Source organism: Arctopsyche grandis, chromosome 3 (assembly GCF_051622035.1).
Source record: "Arctopsyche grandis isolate Sample6627 chromosome 3, ASM5162203v2, whole genome shotgun sequence".
In the NCBI taxonomy this organism is placed as follows: domain Eukaryota; kingdom Metazoa; phylum Arthropoda; class Insecta; order Trichoptera; family Hydropsychidae; genus Arctopsyche; species Arctopsyche grandis.
In genome coordinates this window covers 5,059,062-5,078,443 of record NC_135357.1, presented here as the reverse complement: position 1 = coordinate 5,078,443, position 19,382 = coordinate 5,059,062, and the positions used below count along the sequence as shown (strand labels likewise).

General features: G+C 34.5%; 2 protein-coding genes across 2 annotated transcripts in view; one reads left to right on the top strand and one right to left on the bottom strand.

The window, feature by feature from the left end:
- LOC143909793 (uncharacterized) overlaps positions 1-19,382 on the top strand; it is a 514,813-nt gene that overhangs the window by 112,316 nt on the left and 383,115 nt on the right. The gene's annotated exons all lie outside the window — the stretch shown is intronic.
- On the bottom strand, positions 4,728-18,178 carry AGO3 (Argonaute 3). Its single transcript, XM_077446502.1, has 17 exons — positions 17,972-18,178; positions 16,323-16,569; positions 16,169-16,250; positions 15,884-15,980; positions 14,313-14,436; positions 14,074-14,236; positions 13,870-14,000; positions 13,615-13,778; positions 11,162-11,356; positions 10,946-11,086; positions 10,008-10,194; positions 9,660-9,932; positions 9,351-9,578; positions 9,086-9,269; positions 7,628-7,793; positions 6,131-6,355; positions 4,728-6,057 (listed from the first exon to the last, which is right to left on the bottom strand). Exons 2-17 carry the CDS (start codon positions 16,557-16,559, stop codon positions 5,793-5,795), a joined length of 2,862 nt encoding a protein of 953 aa, XP_077302628.1. The 5' UTR covers positions 16,560-16,569; positions 17,972-18,178; the 3' UTR covers positions 4,728-5,792.

Sequence of the window (19,382 nt, the reverse complement as noted above, 5' to 3'; positions counted from 1 at the left end):
TTCTGTCTATTGTAGTGTTCAGTTTTTTTTTTAAATAAAGGTTTATTATTTAAAACGTGTCTATATTATTATATCTATTAAAAAATAAACGGTAGGGAGGCGCGGAAAAAAAAATTTTTTTAGGGAGGCATAGTAGCATAAAGTTTGGAAACCGCTGGTTTAATATGAAAAAAATGGTAAAAACTACCTACATATAAACAATATAAAACACCAGTAGAAAAATTAATTAATTAAATGAATTTTCAATAGATAGCGCTAAATGCTCAGAGACTTAGCGCCGTCTATTAGCCTATAGGAAACATTGGTAGCAAACAGTATATATACATATATAGAAGTTTTTTCTTTTGTTATTATATTCGTACATTTTGTTGGCAGTGACGTACATATGTATGTCGAATCGAAACGACAATTATAGTACGGCGAGCGTTATCTTACACACACAAACACACACACACACACACACACACACACACACAGAATAGCGGTATTATATAGTAGTGTTGTACCCGATGAAATATCATCGCATGGGTGTTGGCATATTATGTAAGTTATTAACCCATTTGAACCCAGAGCTCGCGTGAAAACACATGTCCCATGTGCCCAGGACTATTTTTTCGTTTATTTTCCAAAATCTTTGAGTTATTTCATTGGAAATATTTTTTATAGGATAGGGATGGATAATTAATTGATTTTTCAACATTTTTAATTTTTTTAAAGGTGGTGTCGTGAACGACCTTTGGGGCTAATGAAACATGTTTTTTTGTTTTTATTTTTTTTTTATTACATTTTTAGAAAGAACATATATGTACATAGAATACAAAAAAATAATTAAAAAATAATACAAAAATCACAATGGAGTCACATAATCAGTTATAATACTTTCTCACTGGCTATTTGTAATTTTATTGTTAAGAAATTTATAAAATTAATTTTAAAAATAACAAACACGCATCTCTTCGATAAAATGATATTTTCAAATCGCATAACATAACACACGTAGGTACATATATTGTGACATATACACATCGTCAACAAAAAAAAGATGCACCCTTTTAAAAGAAAAAATGTCATAAACGAGATTTTGGGTTCAAGTCGTAAAAACAAAATACATGAAGACAAAATAATTAATTATTATGATACGGTACAAAACATTTGTCATGCAATGGAATTTCAGTTATAACACAGAATAACACTTGCACAACGTCTCTGTTACCTGTCTGATAAATCCTAATTTATCAAGTTTACAACCAAAACTTTTGCTAAGAATCCAAGCGTTATTCACAGCTACATCGATGTTCCAAAACAGAATAGGCATGTACCATTTTTTCCCTCTAATACTTATTTTATAGTTAGAAATATGGTTATCCATTTGATCAACCCCGCCCATATATTTATTATACATATTTATACTAAATGGTTAATTGATTTCCACCCTACTTTTTTCTTTAACCGAATATCAGTTTCCAGGGGTGGTAATATGTATGTATATGGAATCCGGAAGTTGAGACTCATCTCAATTATCAATTTCTTCCAGTATCTCTGCAGTAGTAAAATTGCATTCTCTGGAAAAAAATATGTGAAATTATCCCAAGGAGTCATATACGACTCCGTCGACTTTGATTTTTTTTTTTTTTCAGGAATATGAGATATGTAAACGCAATTTCTCTTATTCATATTATACAATAAGTCCTACTGTATTAGAAACATAAAGATAAATAAAAAATAAAAAAACTTACGTATGTTTTCTCTTCGACATATCTGCAAGTCGAAAAGCGCTCGATGTTATTTCCTCAAAACTCCAAAAGGAACTGATTTAATTTCGTGTGACTTTCTTAAAATTCATCACCAACATCTAACCAAGCGTAACGAAAGGTTTTACGGCCGGCCTGAGTGATCCCTTTATTTTACGACGCAAAAGTGTAAAATGCCGTGAACGACCGCGCTGGCATACATCGTGTAAGTTCATAACTGACCGCGTGGGTTCAAATGGGTTAAGAGGGCTGGACAGCAGCGCCTTGTCCATACAAACGTACTATACTTCTCCCTACCTCAATTATGGCACTAGAGAAATTATTTTTTAATATGCTATGGATATCCACCATTGGGGTGCATCTATCGTTTTATTTTTTTGATTAATTATTTTTTATAGGAGCTAGGAGCCGCCAAACATCTATAAAATCGCCTCTTTTTTACACCCACGAAAAGAGTCTAGCGTGGTTATTTAACGGTCGATTTAAAAAAAAATACGCCGATAGATGCACATAAAATATCTTTCTCATACCGATGATTAAATTTTTTTAAAATTTGGTCCAGTTTTGGAGGAGAAAATAGTAGAATACGAAACCTCGATTTTGTCAATTTTAAACACATTTTATCTGGTCGAAGCGCAACTGTCGCATTCACTCAATATATACATACACTCAATATATATATCGAAGAAAGGAACGGTAACAAAATTAAGGTTTCGGGTGTACAGCCCTCTTAAGGTGTGATAATATGTGGCAATCTTCCAGAAGTTAATTCAGTGCAAATGGATAAAATAATATAAAGCTTGTAAAAAGGATTTTTCAAAAATTAAAAATATCAAATAACATCATGGTAACTATACATATGTTTTTTTTTACAAGTTTTTTCCACAGTTCAATAGGCATAAAAGGCACAAAAGTTCTGTCAAATATACATATGTACACAATAATGAAACAAATTGAACTTCAATACACACATCCCTCGGTTTACGCGGTGATACGTTCCGTGAGAAATTTCGTAAATGGACACCGTAAATAAAAAAAAGAAGTAAAAAACCCAGACCAAAAACATGGGACGTTAAAAAAAAACGCGTAAAAACAAAAGTATACATAATGTTTAATATACATAATATGTATTGCTTTCAATCATCACCATTGCCTTGACAACGGCACGTTCATAGGAAGCAAATAACACACATTAAAATACGCATATTAGTAAAAATATTTAGTTCGACCGCATAAATCGAGGAATGGGTGTATATTGAAATCATATACATATATAAATTAAGTATTAATAAAAAAGATCATTTTTATTAACACTAGGTACTTTTTTTTCAATTTTAATGAATAACGGAACTGGGTTATTATTTCGGTGCGTAGGTTTGGTTTTTGGTAGTGTCAATTAGTCAATAATAATCGTCAGAATAAATCAAAGTAGATCTACAAAGATAACAATAATGGTCTACAACTTGCCAACAATGGCAGACATGGTAGCGTTATAGGAAATACACATACTATAATTAACAGTCTGGTTACATCCTCATTTGAATTTTCTTACGATATATATGTACATATGTAGTATTAGCAGTTTGACACAGCGAGAAAAGTGAAACTAAAAAAACTTCTATTTCTTTGTACGCCAGCGACTCACCCGCGAGTCGCGCAATGACTTGACTTGTACGCGAGCGTCTCAACAGCCACTTACATCGATTTCACTATCGAAACGTACACTATTTAACGTTGGAAAATAGTTTCAGAAGCAACATCTTGGTTACAACAAGAAAAAAAAAACAATGATTTGAGGGTTTCGGGAGTTTTTTTAATAAAAATTCAACATGTCATCAATTCTATCGAGAAATCCGAAACGTCATTACATCGACGCGTATCACGCATATACATGCAAGGTCACACCAAACCTCCAGAAGCCTCGACTTTATGTGAGTCGAATCATTTCTATGCATGTTCAACTAATTTAAAAATTGTTGGCGTACAAGTAAAGATCAAACATTTCGCGAGCGACAGTTAACTGGTTAAAGAAACGTTTATATATGTATGTACATATAAAATAAAATTTCACTGAGTCATCGCTTTCCTCGACGAGATGTAATTTGTACATACGGGGGTAATATAATTATAACAATACACTAAAACTAAACGTTAATCACAACCTAATATACTTAAAATGTTAAGATTTGGTCTAAGTAAGTATGTAAACTCAATACAGTATTCATTATTCAAAAACAGTTGAACAACTGATAAAAGGTTATTTGAAATTTGATATAAAACATAGATAAAGTAAAAAGTGATTTAATTGGCAGTGAATAAAAAAATTAATATCTCTTATATGTAAGCGTACTATATTATAAAAATAAAAAGATTGTCGATAAGTGACAAAAAAGAATAAACATAAACATTAAAAAATGGCACTATAACAAAAAGGATTCTTAGTATAAATTTCTTAATTTTAAACATTGCATTTGTTACACCGATTCAGTGAAACACATATATATATATATATATATATATATATATATATATATATATATATATATATATATATATATATATATATATATATATATATATATATGTATATATATATATACATATATGATTTTACTCGATACTTGATGCTGCACATTTAAAAAATCATCAGTTGAGCATCACTTTAAGATCACTTCAAAATATACAAAACAAAATAATAACTTAAAGTTTTCGTGTGGGTTAGAAATCATCGCCGTTCATATATATGTATGTATATATATGTATATACGTGCGATATCATTTATTAAACTGTTAAAATCACAGAAATCATTGGACATCAGGTATATAAATATATATTTATATATATATTTTGTAATGAACATAAAACTGTTCAAGAATAATCCGGTCCGATTCGAACGTTTCAACATCTACATATGTCATCTATCATTATATGGGAAGGGAAAAGCACATTAGTAAAACAAAACAAACAAAAAATGCGCTGTAGACGAAAATTTTATAAAAGTACTACATATAAATATTCTACTTCTTTTTATTAATTATTTTAACGCTACCTCTAATTGAGCAACATTAGTTTAGATTGCATAAGTAATTCAAATAGTCTAATTTAAAACAACAACATTAATTAGTTTTGAAATTTTGAAAAAAAGATCTAAAGCAAAGCAAACTTCTGTCTAAAATAGAAAAAATACGGTACTTGTTGGATATACGGGCGCATCCGAACATCGGGTATACACACTAACACATTCAAGTACACAGCAGTTACATGAACGACCTCTAGGTGTCAGTTTTAGTTAAGTGACAGTATACAAGTGGTGCTCAACCATTGATTGACGTAACTCATCTACACATGAAAAGTTTACGAGTCGGCATATAATACGAAACTGAGATCCATTTCCAGAGATTCTCTCTGCAATAATGCAATACTGTCCTACGCTAGAACATATGAGACTAATAAAATTATTTTAAAAACGCGTTTTCGATTTTTATCATCATTGTAAAGTCAATTGCATGCTGTCACTTTACTAAAGTTGTTTGCGACACCTAGACGCCATTCATGTAACTGCTGTGTACTTGTATAAGTGTTCAGATGCGCCTGAATATTTGATGCAAATGAATGTTTACTATTATAATCGCCATGTTTAAGCCGTTTATATTACAAATACTGAGCGAAGCCGGATAAAGCAACTAGTAACCAATAAGTACCGTCTATATTGAGTTTGACGTTCAAACATTATGAATTTCATTTTACTATAATTAGACCTGAATATTATCAGTGCTTTTTGTATGTATTTAAAAAGCACTGAAAACACAGAACGCTTAAAACATTAACTAGTACATACTTACTTTATATATACTACGGATAATCTCATTCAGCATAAAAAAGATTATATACAACAGTAACATACTCCAATTCAACAATAACCGTGTCGATAAATGCTAAAGCTTGTCAAAATTAAAATTAAAGGAACTTGTCAAGACGCCCGTCACAGTCTCGAGCACTGTAAATCATACAAAAAAAAAAAGCAACAATCATCGGTTCGTTTACAAGAAGAACAACTTGTCCGCCAAAATGGGACTGTGCTCCTTCTTGACGCTGGCACCCATCAGAAAAGCCAGCTTGTGAGCGTACTGGCACGGAGCCGGCACGCGCACCGTTCCCGGCCAGTTGAAGTACAGATGGCACATCTTGAACGTGATGCGTTGCACATGATCCGGCTCCATATTCGAAGTGTCCTTCAAGACTATGTAGTGAGTCGGCACGAGCGACCCCTGCCTCGTTTTGTGAGAGACCACGTAAAAGTCGTACCTGAAATAATTACGTAGGTTTAATTCTGAAAATCTAGTATTGTTCAATGCATAAAACCTCAAACGCAACTTACAAATACTTCCGGGTGACCATGCTGTCGATGACGGTACCGGGCGACGGATTGGTGACCTCCTTGTTGGGGCCGCAGTTTTCGAAAATCCGAGCGCTGTGTCTCTTTTGGACGATTATGAACGTCAATGACGGCGAGTAGTTTTGTCCCATGGTCGCGAAGCACATCTCGATTTGAGGCAATTCGTGGTTCGAGCACACGTTGAATTGTCCATTGCCGATGCCGTCTCTGTAATCATAATCACGTGACGGCATTCAACTACAATCTAATAGCCCCCCAAATGAAAAGCCGAAATATATTTTGGAATCTCCATACTCGTCGATGCACTTACCACATACCCACATACATACATACATACCTTCCGTTTCATATAAAAAAAAATCTCAAGATGAATATATAAAGCCAGCAGTGTTGGCACAGTTCATGCTAATCACAGATTAGTTGCCGGGTTCGATATTGATAATAATTTATTCCGAGTATTATCTGGAGTGCTGCTGGTCAGACTTGGATATTTGTGAATCCAAGTCGATCGTTTCCTATCAGAGTTTGTCACTTTATCTGATTTCTTTGTTGAAACAGTTCATAAAATTGACAAAAACCAATCTATCTGCTATATTTTTTTGCAAATATGAGATACACCGTTATCGATCACTATCAAGCTCCGTCCGAGGGTCGACAAATTGGTATATATCACCGTCAAGTAAGTATAAACAATTCTATAGAATTTCAACGAGACCGCTCCAATCCCGCACGATACGGCGTATCATACGCCGTATAAGCGTGTTTTTTTTTGTATGTTTAAAACTATCTAAAATAATATCCCGCATACAGCATACCGCTCCCTCGCTGTGTGATCGCGCCCTTATAGTACAGCGAGCGTTATCTCAGACAGACACACAGAATAGCGATATTATATATATACGTATGACGATATATAAATGATTATTTATTTAGAATTTCACCACTTTCTCAAGTCTTTTACTAATTAGTGTTATATTTCAGAGGCTTAGAGCAAAGCTCGGAGCTGCAGCACAGAGCAGTGGAGCAACGGGATTTTGCCTGGAGCGTATCGCGAAGAATTTGTAGCGCTCCGAATATTTTTCTTCAATTACTATGTACATAAAAGTAAAATCTGTGTTTGAAGCTATTAATTTTTATCCATAAAGGATTCAAACAACATGTCATATTGCATAAAGTATGCCAGCGAGTGTGAAGCAACTGTTTTCTGTTACATTAATTTTAAGTGAAAGAAGACAAACGATGAAAGATGATTTGCTGTAATTGTAAGATGTTTGAAATTTTTTGAATCTTTTTGCAAATACCATGATACCGGAGCGGAGCTATTAAAAATTACCACTTACACGAAAACCATGTAAACTGTATAAGAGATATGTAAAAAAATGGTCACCTCCAAGCTTCTATTATTTTCGACCAAAAAATAATGGGTATAGGAAGCCATCCCATGGAACATTTGGCAAAAGGTAAAAATAATCAATTTACCTATATATAATAATCCTGTCCGGAAGTAAGCCGTTATGATCTAGGTACAGTTTCAATGCGTCCAAAAGGCATATTTTGATTTTGTCGACTATCTCTTGGTGGGTCGACTGGAAACAAACCCTGCTATACCACCGAGTAAGCGAGTCGTTATAAGAAGCGACGAATCCTGGAAATAAAAACGTAAAACATATTATATATACATATAGCCAGCAGCAGCCTGGCGAAAAGAATTTATTCTGGGTATTATCTGGTCAGGCTTGGATATTTTTACTCCAAGTTGTTTGTTTCCTACCACAGTTTGCCAATTTATCTGATTTCATTGTTGACACCAGAGAAATGCAACAATAATAAAAGTGGCTTTAGGTGATAATTTTGTAAGATTTCAGTATGGCTATTGCCATACTTAATTAATTTCCACCACAGTTGTGTTTGGTGTGCATTGTGCAACTTTTAACGATGCACTTCGTCATCTTGAGAGTAATATGAACAAATGTTTATCAGACATACATCGAACAACAAACACGACTGTGGCAGAAACTGATTAAGTATGGCGATGATCATACCGCGATCTTACAATACTTGACGCCTAAAGCCAATTCTATTATTTGTACATTTCTGTTTGAAACAGTTCCTCATCAAATTGGCAAATACCATTCTACACACGATTTCAAAAATGTATAATCTATTAATTTATATATGTACAACATTAACACTATAGATGTCGCTCAGGAGCAACCCTAATACGGTATCATGGGAAAAATATTATATAAAAATTGGGTCTATCGGCGATGCCGCCTTTCCCAAAGGGAATAATTTAAACGTCCATTTTATAAAATAAATGTGCATTAAAAAAAACTTTTGATCATTAAAAATAGTTTCAGTACATTACAAAAAATTTGTGTGCATTTCTAAATGACGGATACAGATTGCATTAGAAACTTTGCTTCGATCATTGAAAAAAATATTTGCTATTTAAAAAGCGTATGAAATGTGTATTAAAATGACAGATTAACTGTATCGGCAACGTCGCGAATACCAAAACACGAACCGACAACGACCAACGCTTCTCTCTACTGGATTCCTTCTTTTTTACTGTTCGGCTTGCGACCTTCGACACCTACGATCTTGTTCGCCTACGACTCATCATTCATGTAACATTTTTGACAGTTGTCAATAGCGGAAGACTGCGACGGTGTCACTTTTTGTATCTATTCTAATGCTAAAATCTATTTTTTCGAACGATCGTTTCATATTTTTTAATGGTCACTTTATAAAGCCAAAATATTTTATAATGCTAAATACGAGATTGTTCAATGCAAATTTCTAATGCACAAACATTTTTTTTAAGATACAAAGCATTTTTCTTTATGTACAGTTAAATCGCACCCTTTTCCAAAGTATAAATAAATAAAAGGAATAAACACATTTGGAATTGATAGCTTCAGAACTGTTACTAACCGCCGACAGAATTTTTGTTGGAGCTTTCAGCAGAGTGGTACACATCGATGCCGATGACCATAAGTCTCTTATACGGGATCGGAATAGCCCAAAGACTGCCGCCCAACTTGCAATTCATCTGCAGGAGAACTTTGTGAGCAATTGCACGCACATTTTTCTTTCGCATAGTGGGTCCGTTGATAATCTACGAATGGAATGGTTATTATGAACAATTTATGTATGTTATTTATACTAGACATGAGGTTTGGCGAGTTTCACCATATACCTGAGACGGTACTGGAAAATCGACGCAGCATATTTTCTTGATGGCCGAGTACCTATCGTCGCGACTGGTCGGACAGAAGCACACGACCATTTGCAAATGAGGTTTGATCACCGAGCGAAGATTATTCACGTATTCCTGGGTAGTGTCGCTTCTCAGGCCGATCATCTGCGGCTGGGCGATTTTGATACCAGCCGGCTGTCCGCAACGGATGAGGCAATCGCAAAACTCCTGAAGCAGAATATAGTATGGATAAACAAAAGGTTAAAACAAGCACATGTGTGTGTGCGTATTATATGTACGATCGGGTACCTTGACGGTCCGCTCGTCTTTGAGTGTGTGCAAAACGACCCAGTTGATAATATCGACGGGTGCTATGACGGGATATAAGGACGCCTCTTTGGACCATTCCGCGTTCGAAGTTCTTATTTCTGTTTTCTGGTTCGGATTGCTTTTGTGGCCGAAACACACAATTTCGGGGGGCAGGGTGCGTGCAACTAGTGACACGGGGAACGAGTCCAGAGACAGACCCCAATTTGTCAGAAACTTTGAAGCGTTAGGATTTTTTTCGATATTACTCACGAACTAGGATACAAACACAAAAAATAAGTAAAATACTTTAAAATAAAATTACATTTCAAATATGTATATAGATCCAACCTTTTTGAGAGCTTGGTATCGCTGATTGGGAGTGATTTTCATAAACTGGGCCAAGTCTTTCATGAGCGTAAAATCTTGTCTCATATTATCTGTTAATCCGGTCGAAATGCATAACTCCGGTACTAAATAGATTAACTTTTCCTCTATGAAATCTTGAGGCGTTGGCTTTTGGATTCTTCTATTCAATCTGAAAAAAAAAAAAGTTTACAATATACAGCTTGACACTTTTGCAAAAGGTTTCGACACGTCTAATTAATTATATTTGGCAATTAGATGACGATAGTTTTGCGATGAGTATTCCATTTTGATAAAGTCAGCAGCATAGATCAACGGCTAGCGCATAATGCTTTCAATTGTGTGGTTAACTGCTCAATCCCTGACTGTGGTGCTGGCCAGACCTTGGATATGTGACACCAAGGCCGATCGTTTCATATAAGAACTTGCCAATTTATTTAATTTCATTGAAACGGTTCCAAAAAATTAACAACTTCTCGAATTCTGAATAAGCATCTCGAATTCGCTGATTTATCAAAAAATGCTGTAAATTTTTCCATAGACTTCTTGCAATTTTGAGTACTTCAGCATCTCGAAATTTCTCGAGATTTATAGAAAAATCCAAATCCATAGATGTCTCAATAATACTGTACAAATATATACTTGTTTATCGATGTTAGTAATTGGCCAAGAAAGTGCATTGGGTTTACCTGTAAGGCTTTTCTGGTACATAAATGTTTTTTTTAATATTTCTATATTTTAATAAAATTCTCTTATTGTGAGTTTAAAATAAAATAAACGAATAAAGAAAAATTATAACAATTTAGAAGATTTTAAAAAAAGTCACATGCAATGTATCTTTTTGTATGCACGTAATATTAAGTTAAAAATAAGTCCCTTCATATTTAAAAGGATGGGAATATTGATGATGACATACGACTAACCGACTGATTAGAAGCGGTTGTTTCAAATCCAATATCTCCGACCCGTACGCCTTCTTATAGTAGTTGAGGAAAGTCGTCATTTCTCCGGTGAACAATTTGAAAGAAGACAATGGATTAACGGAAAAGTCAACATCGTCGATGCTGAAACAAAATCGAATACGTAATAAAAACGGCACATCGACGTTCAAATCTGAAACACATTAAAACCGAACTCACGTGTAAAGTTTATAACTGTATTTGGTTAGAACTGATTTGCCAATCAGCGCGCTTCTGATATCGTTCTGAGCGTTTTGACTGCGATAACTCACCTCTTGTATTTCGTTCAGAACAGTCGACGTTCGGACTACTTTGTGCGAAGGATCGATGTTCAGCATGAGTCCACCTTCGAAGTCATCAACGGTAGTCACGTAACTAGAAATGAAACACGTAATTATAAACCACAAGTACATATATTGCTGAAGAAAACTATTGATCAAAAAATATTCTATAGAAAAAGTTCTATATGAGGGTTGCTCTTTATAATGAAAAAACAAATATTTATTATCGAAATTTGTTTTATTGTCTTTCAAAATATTCTCCATACACTTTTGCATGCATTGGAACTAATTTTCGAACCACTTTTTCCAATCCGATTGAAGTACCTCCAAAACAAGCGTTTTGAACGCATCGAGCGCTTCTTCGGCGCGTCGAAAATCGTTGATCACATCATTTATTTTTGATGTGCGGTAATAAAAATAAGTCATCGGGTGCCAAATCAGGGCTGTATGGTGGATGACCTGTCAATTCGACGTGTTGAGTGCTCAAATAGGCGGTTGATTGAGCTGATGTGTGATCCCAAATATTTGTCGACTTCAACTATTCGAATATCGAATAGTAAATCAAGAGCTATTCGAATATATTCGAAAATTAAAAAATATATAATATGTACTAAGCATAAATTACATTGTGTTTATATATGTTATATATTACAATTAATAAAACATAATTTTAAGAAAATTAAAAAACATAAAATTAAAATACACACATAAAAATTTATAAACTCCTTCTGCTGTTATTAAAGATGCACTGTTTTTGCTTAATTCTTTGATTGCGGTTCCAACGGGAGTAAGAACATCAATTAAAATTTTCAAAATATCAATTTCATTCTTAGAAACAGTATTGAAATTATATTCTTTTAGTGCTATGTTTATACTTTCGTAAACTTGAATAAATCGTCTTATCATAGTTGCCATCGAATTTCACTTCGTTTTTACATCAAATAATAATTTCAATTTTTATTTTCTTTTTTCATTATGATTTCTTCTAAAACTGTATATTTCGCCGGTGACTTCTTAAATATTCATATTATTTTTCTGTTTTCTAAAATTTCATAGAGATTATTGTAGATCGAAAAGTGATTTTCTTCAAACATTTCTGTATTTAATGAACAAAAATCCGTTTCTTCACATGTAGACATTACATTCTTCCTCATTATCTTCACTTTCATCACAATTATCCCCATTACATATTTCATTTTCTTCATAGTCGTCGGCTTCTTCGTCATCACTCTTTTCATATTGATTTTATGTATTTATTTTATAAAAAAATATATACACGAATAATATTCGAATAGTTGATGAAATATTCGAATAACGAATGGCTGAAAAATCAGACGAATAATTCGAATACTCGAATATTCGATTGGGATTCCTAGTGAGAGCTCGCATTGTCATGATGGAGAATGATTCGTCTTTGGCGGTTGGTTTTCCTTATTTCTCCAGACTTCTTTTCAAACAAATGGTTGTGTACCATTCAGAATTGACCTTTCTACGTTCCACTAACTGTACGGTTGCGATATGTCAAGTTTTTCTGAAAAAACAGGCGACCATTTGCTTTGAAGTGCTTCAACTTTTGTTGGGATTGATTTATCTTGGAAGGCCCATACGGTGGACTGCTGTTTAGCTTTGGGCTCATATGCATAGATCCATAATTCGTCACCTGTGCATATGTTATACACAGCGTTTGATGCACGTGATTGTATTTTTGCAACATTTCTTCGACACGAGCCTCTTTCTGCGCAATTGTCAAATTATGCGGGATCCAACGCGAACAAATCTTTTTTACGGCCAAATGATCTTGCAATATCTTATTGATTGGTGTTACACTAATGTTCAAGGATGCCTGAATCTCCCGATATTTCACATGACGATCTTTAATTATCAGTTCACGCACAGCATCAATATTTTCTGGAGTAACAGCTGATTTTGGACGACCTTCACGAAATTCGTCCTGGAGCGAAGTAAGCCCACGATTGAATTCGTTAGACCAATTGTTCACAGTGCTGTAGGATGGTGCTTTATCACCATATAAAGAACTAAGTTCATCGATGCACTCTTGTTTTGATAGTCGACGTCGAAAGTTATGAAGAATAATCGCACGAATGTGTTCACGTGCTAAATCCATTTATTGACAGCTATGAATTTTTCAATTCCCAGGAAACAAAAGAATATATTATTTATTGTAAGACAAAAGTGTTGTGAGAACGTTTATGCTAAAAAATGTCAAACTTTACAATAAAACCAATTTCGATGATAAATATTTGTTTTTTCATTATTAGGCCAGAAACTCAAAGAGCAACCATTGTATAAAATCATATTTGAATACATATTAAACGCTGATAATACAATTACCCAGGCCACACTTCCAATTTGTATTGTGGAATCATGAATGGATGCTGTGGATCGAAACTATCCTTACCGATTCGCTTGAAGCTCAAAGCCATCATTACCTTTTTGAAGAGGACGTTGTACAGCTGCGTCATTTCCGACATTTTTTTCTCTTTTACAAAAACAACCTAAATTTTAAACAAAAAATTAATTAATCATTGTTATTTTACACACACTATAAAAACGAGCTAAAAAATATACATGATATATAATTCACACCTCAACTATGACGTCAGAATTATCGACGGGATGTGCAGATTTGAAAGTTGTCACGTTTGCGGGTAATTTTTGGGGCAAGAAAAGTGCTTGTCCGTCGAACGTCAGATCGTTTCCCAATTTGCTTGAATGCGCTGAAAACAGTCGTCCATGAAAATGGTACACTTCAAGCAATCGAACAGTATGATTTGAAAGGATGGGTCTCACCTCTGAGCATTTTGATTTTAAAGGCTCTATGATCGACGTGCGGATCGAACCGAACGAAGTATTCGAACGCTCCGTGGCCTGGTTTTACCGAGAGCCGCAGATAATTGGCGGAAATGTCCACCTGATGACCACTCGTGCCCAATTTAACAACCGGAGTGTTGGACTGAAATGCATAAATACAATATCATCGATTCTAACCATTAGTTATACATATTCATATCAATATCGTAAGTAACTACCTCAATTGGGTTTTCATCGGGGGGTTCTTCCAATTTGATGGCGGCTAATGACATCCCAACAGGATCGGCAGATGTGCTAGGTATAGCTATGTTTCTTATAGATACCGGTTTTGAAAGATTTAAACTAAAAAAAAAAATATATATATATATATATATATATATATATATACATACATAAAAAGTTACTTATTTAAAGTTCAGACCATTGTGGCCTTACAGGAACGACTTAATTATACAGAAATAAAATACATACATACTTATACATAAAAAAAAACAATAGCAGCAAAAGTTCAAAAAATAATATGTAAAAGTAGTCAAAAAACGTATAATAATAGTTAAATATAAGAAGATAAATTGGTAATGTCTTGCATCAACAGTCAGCACCATTACATATGTACAAGAACTAGCCGTGAATACAAAACATCCCTGCGAGGCCCAAATAGAAGATCAAAATTGACTCATACATCGCCATACAATTATGAAAATAATGATGAGCGCAGACTACCAAACAAATAGGTTAAAATAATCTCTGGTAACCTACGCTTACTGAGTTGTAAAATATCACATTCAGGCATGGCAACAACGACTTAATTAAGAAGTCAGATAGCTCTTGGAAAATGAGCCATATGATAAAAACAGCGCGGACAGAAGGTACTACCATCAAATGATGATGTCTACCATGCACATTATTATTAGGGACTTAAAGTCTAAACTGTTTCAGTAATGACGGGCATGACGTATTACTATGTAGAAGCTGGAGAACAAAACGAATTAATGAGAAGTTTCTCCGAAGTTCAAGGCAATCATACTCAAGCATGCCCAAAAGGAAAGAAGTATGGTAGAGATATGGGTAATACCCATACTCTTTCCTATATAGGAAACGAAGAGATGCTTTTTTCACTTTCTCAATCACTAGAGATTAATTTGCTTCATGCGGATTTCCCACGATAGCATTATACTCTAGCTTGCTTCTCACAAGCAAGTTGAAGAGCAAGCCAGAATACCAAAGGGTTCAAGAATAATCTTGCATATCTCAAAACAAATCTACGTTGACGAAAGGAAACGTCAGTGACTGTCTTGACGTGGTTGTGATACTCAAATCAACCATAGATTCCACATGCTTCAACAAGTCGGATCCAATGGAATATACACGATAATAGAGTGAATGTGGACGTCCATAACTCGTCTAATTGCGCGTTTATTAACATTAAGTTCAAGACCTAAAATAGAACTGAGCTCCAGAACGGCGTCAATATCAGCTCGAAGAAGAGAGGCTTCATCGAAAAGAATAATTTGACGTCATTAGCAAACAAGAGACAAGATGCGATAGATAGTATATATAGTATACTAGTGTTTTTACCCGGTATTTGTAATATAAACTGCTTAAATACGGCCAATCTAATAGTAAGCATTCTATTAAATTTGTTTGATTAGTCTTATTTTATTTGAATATTCATTAAATTGAACGTCACGGATTTTTCGAACAAAACATACAAAGTCTCTTTCGAAATTATAGTAGATTTTGTGATGAAAGTGTTCATTTATAAAATTTTCTAGAATAAAATATTAACCTCGAAGATAAACCGATGCCACGTCCGGAAGTAAATATTGGTAGATCGCTCACAGTTTGAACTGGAGAACATCCTGGACTTTTATCCTGACTGATATCTAGTTATAAAAATAAAAATGAATATTATAATTTACAAATATATTTCAATCACAGAACAAAAGCTAAAAAACATATTGACTGGAAACAAATTTTAGGCAAACTATCTAAACCATAAAGTTGCTGAGTTGCCAATTTGAAAAATTTACAAAGCTTCTGCTCGTCGATAGTCTAATGTAAGCAAATGCACCTGATACTATTGAATTCGGCGACGATATGCAGGAAGCAATTCGAGCCCTTCCCCGGCCTATGTTCAGCATCCGTAGATCAGACTGAAATGAATATTTCGATAAATCAATATATGTTGTATTGAATGTGTGAAATTTGAATTGAAGTATACTCACAATGCCCGAGTCCGTGGTCGACATACTCGACATACTTGAAAAACCACGTCCTATCGAATGGCATAATCTGGTATTGCAACCGGAGTCTGAACTGACGACGGAAGCGGCAGGGTTGCCAGGCGATTGGCGAATAGAGCTCGGCGGCGGCGGTGAAGTTGTCTTGTCAAGGGTATCGAGCTTCCGTAGAAAGTCTGCCAATCCTCGCCCTCCTCGGCCCCTACCCATTCCGGTATCCATTTTGCTTATTCTGAAATATAACAAAACGTTTATAAGTACTGAATGACCACGACTAATAAATTCTTATGCGAGATTTTTGCATTTTGCCACAAGAGACATTCATCTAAGGGGTTATCGGTTACTTTAAAAGATTATTTGGAGTGAGTTAGTACTGAAAAATACTAAAGACGGTCAGATTTCGACTTCGTATTTCATTCGTCTCCGTTTTAGGCATCGCATCTCACACATTTTCCCAATTTCATATACCCATCTCTCTTGTGGACTTCCTCGCACCCTTATACTTACTCTCGGGTACCATCTGAGTACTTCTATCATGCTAGGCACAAAATAATTCAGCACAAAGTTTTAACAAATCCTTCACGGTTGATAAAACTTGCATATCTGGCGGATATTTTTAGCAGATTGTTTTCCTGCCTTACATGAATGTTTGAGTGGATTCAATTTAGATTAAAAGTAGACGAAGAAGTTTCCAAAGTATTTTTAGAACACCTACATATATAATTTGAAAACAACTCTGCAATATTTTCCGAAAACAAGGACGATTCCTGGATTCGGAATCCGTTTCCGTGAATATGAAAATCTAATTGATTTAATTAGTGACTCTAATTGGAGGCAAAAATACAAAGATCAGCCTTTAAAATGATTTCTGGGCGAGTTTTCCAGAAGAGTATCCCAATTTTTCAAAACAAGCTATTATTATTTTACTTCCGTTTCCTAAAACGTATTTATGCGAAGCGGCGTTTACTTATTATGCTGCAACAAAGTCAACGGCACACCAGATATTAGAATGTAACTTACCAATAGTGTGCCCGATACCAAAAAGATATGCAATTCAAGGACTCAAAATCATCAAAGTCACTCAGTGCTCTATCTTTATATTATATTTAAAAATAATGTGTTTTAATAACATTTCTTTTTTTAATTTATACCACTAGGAATTACCCAACTTAAAAAATAAGTTAAGTGTTCCGTTAAAATTTCCGGGTTTGCAGTGTTCTATAGGGTAATACTATTAGACGTGCAATATTTATTATACATTAATCTACGTTGACTTTTAGTCCGACATTCCTTATCTAGCTGTGTTAGTTTGTTTGGTTTGCCAATTTGATATATGTATTCTTCAATACAAAGTACGAAATATTATAATTTACATCAGCTTACTATACATGCATACATTTTTTTAACGACTCTGTATGTAACATTGTATTGTAACAAATTTTTTACAGCCCTCTATGTAACTAATATTAAAATATTGTAATATTTACTGAACATAACCTATAAATCTCATTATTATTATAAAGTGCCTAAGAACGCTCGTTAATAGCATGGTCGAATGTACATAGTATATCGAATGTGTAAATGGGTCATAATAACAAGTGTCAACGCGATGTGAATGGAAAAGATTATATTACCAGTGGTTATATTACGGTCGGGTAGGAGTCGACGATGTAGATGGGGGCGCAGATGAGTCTTGAAGAAGCACCCCAAACCCCAATATCGATATATATTACAACCTGGCGAAATAGCCTTCGAACATCAACGGTCAACACCTAATGGTTGCAACCATTCACAATAGCAACTTCGCGGCCAAACAGAAAGCCCAAACACGACCATGTGACAGCCTAAAGAGGCCGATAAGCGAGCAGCCACTTTCGACAGATAACACTTCGACAAATGATGACTTTTTTTGCTTCAGAGACGAAATATGATTTTTCTTATAGATCTATGCCCAGTGAACACGAATCTGGTAATAAAAAATGTTGATTGGTACGAGATTCGGAGATATATGTATTTTTTAAATCGCGCGATTTTTCTATATCTTGGTGTTATTTATTTATTTATTTATATATATTTTAGGTATCAAGCTAATTTAAAAATACATCTTGTAGGCATATAGTACAACTTAAATGATCTCATCAGGCCACTGCGGCACATATCCAGAAAAGTCGTAATACCGCACGTGTTCCTCGATCGCCTCATAAAGAGGTCGGTGCACCATAGACATACGGCGCACGACCCCATTACCCCACGGACCACGTCCTGGCACTGAACCCATAAAAACCACGCTCGCAGCATAACTAGGTCAGCGCGAGTACCGGGAACAAAGGAAAATGCACTCAACACGTGTCACATGTACACGTGCTCGAACAGGTCATCATTTGCATCAAGAGTACCAAGAACAAAGGATTTGCCCACGACACGCTCCAACCCAAAAATCTTAATTATTATACTTAACTCCAAAATTTATAATTAACTTATATGTACTGTCCCTCACAGAGGTGTCTCTTCGCACCTCGCAGGAATGCATCCATGTTTTTAGCAGACCTGATGCACTCAGGGAGGGCATTATACATGAGCACACCCCTGTGAAAAACACCCCCAGCCGTCTTATTCTTTCTTACTCTACTCACAACTAGTTTGTCCTTACTTCTAGTATAAAAACTATGTTTATCTCTATTCCTTATTATATAATCATCAAAATACTTAGGTAATAACTTATGATCTCACTTATAAACAAAAGACAATGTACTAATATTTAGACTAATTCTAATACTCATCCATCCTAATTCATCTAACATACTTCCAATACTCTTAAATCTACTCACATTCAAAATACCTCTCATAGCTTTATTCTGTATTTTTTGCATTTTTTCTAAATCTTGGCCACTAAACAAATTAAGCACAGTGGCACAATAAACCACATGTGGCAAGACAATTGAATTAAACACTAAAATTTTACTTTTTTTACTTAAAATATTTCTTAATCTACATAATATACCAACTTTTCTAGACATTTTTTTTTATTATATAGTCAGCGTGCAT

Bases quoted from the DNA above. Each gene is read 5' to 3' on its own strand.
- AGO3 (XM_077446502.1), bottom strand. From the start codon at position 16,559: ATGGATACCGGAATGGGTAGGGGCCGAGGAGGGCGAGGATTGGCAGAC. The intron at 14,001-14,073 runs GTGAGACCCATC...GACTGTTTTCAG, and splicing joins TAAAATCAAAATGCTCAGAG to CGCATTCAAGCAAATTGGGA. The intron at 9,270-9,350 runs GTATATGGTGAA...TTCCATTCGTAG, and splicing joins ATTTTCCAGTACCGTCTCAG to ATTATCAACGGACCCACTAT.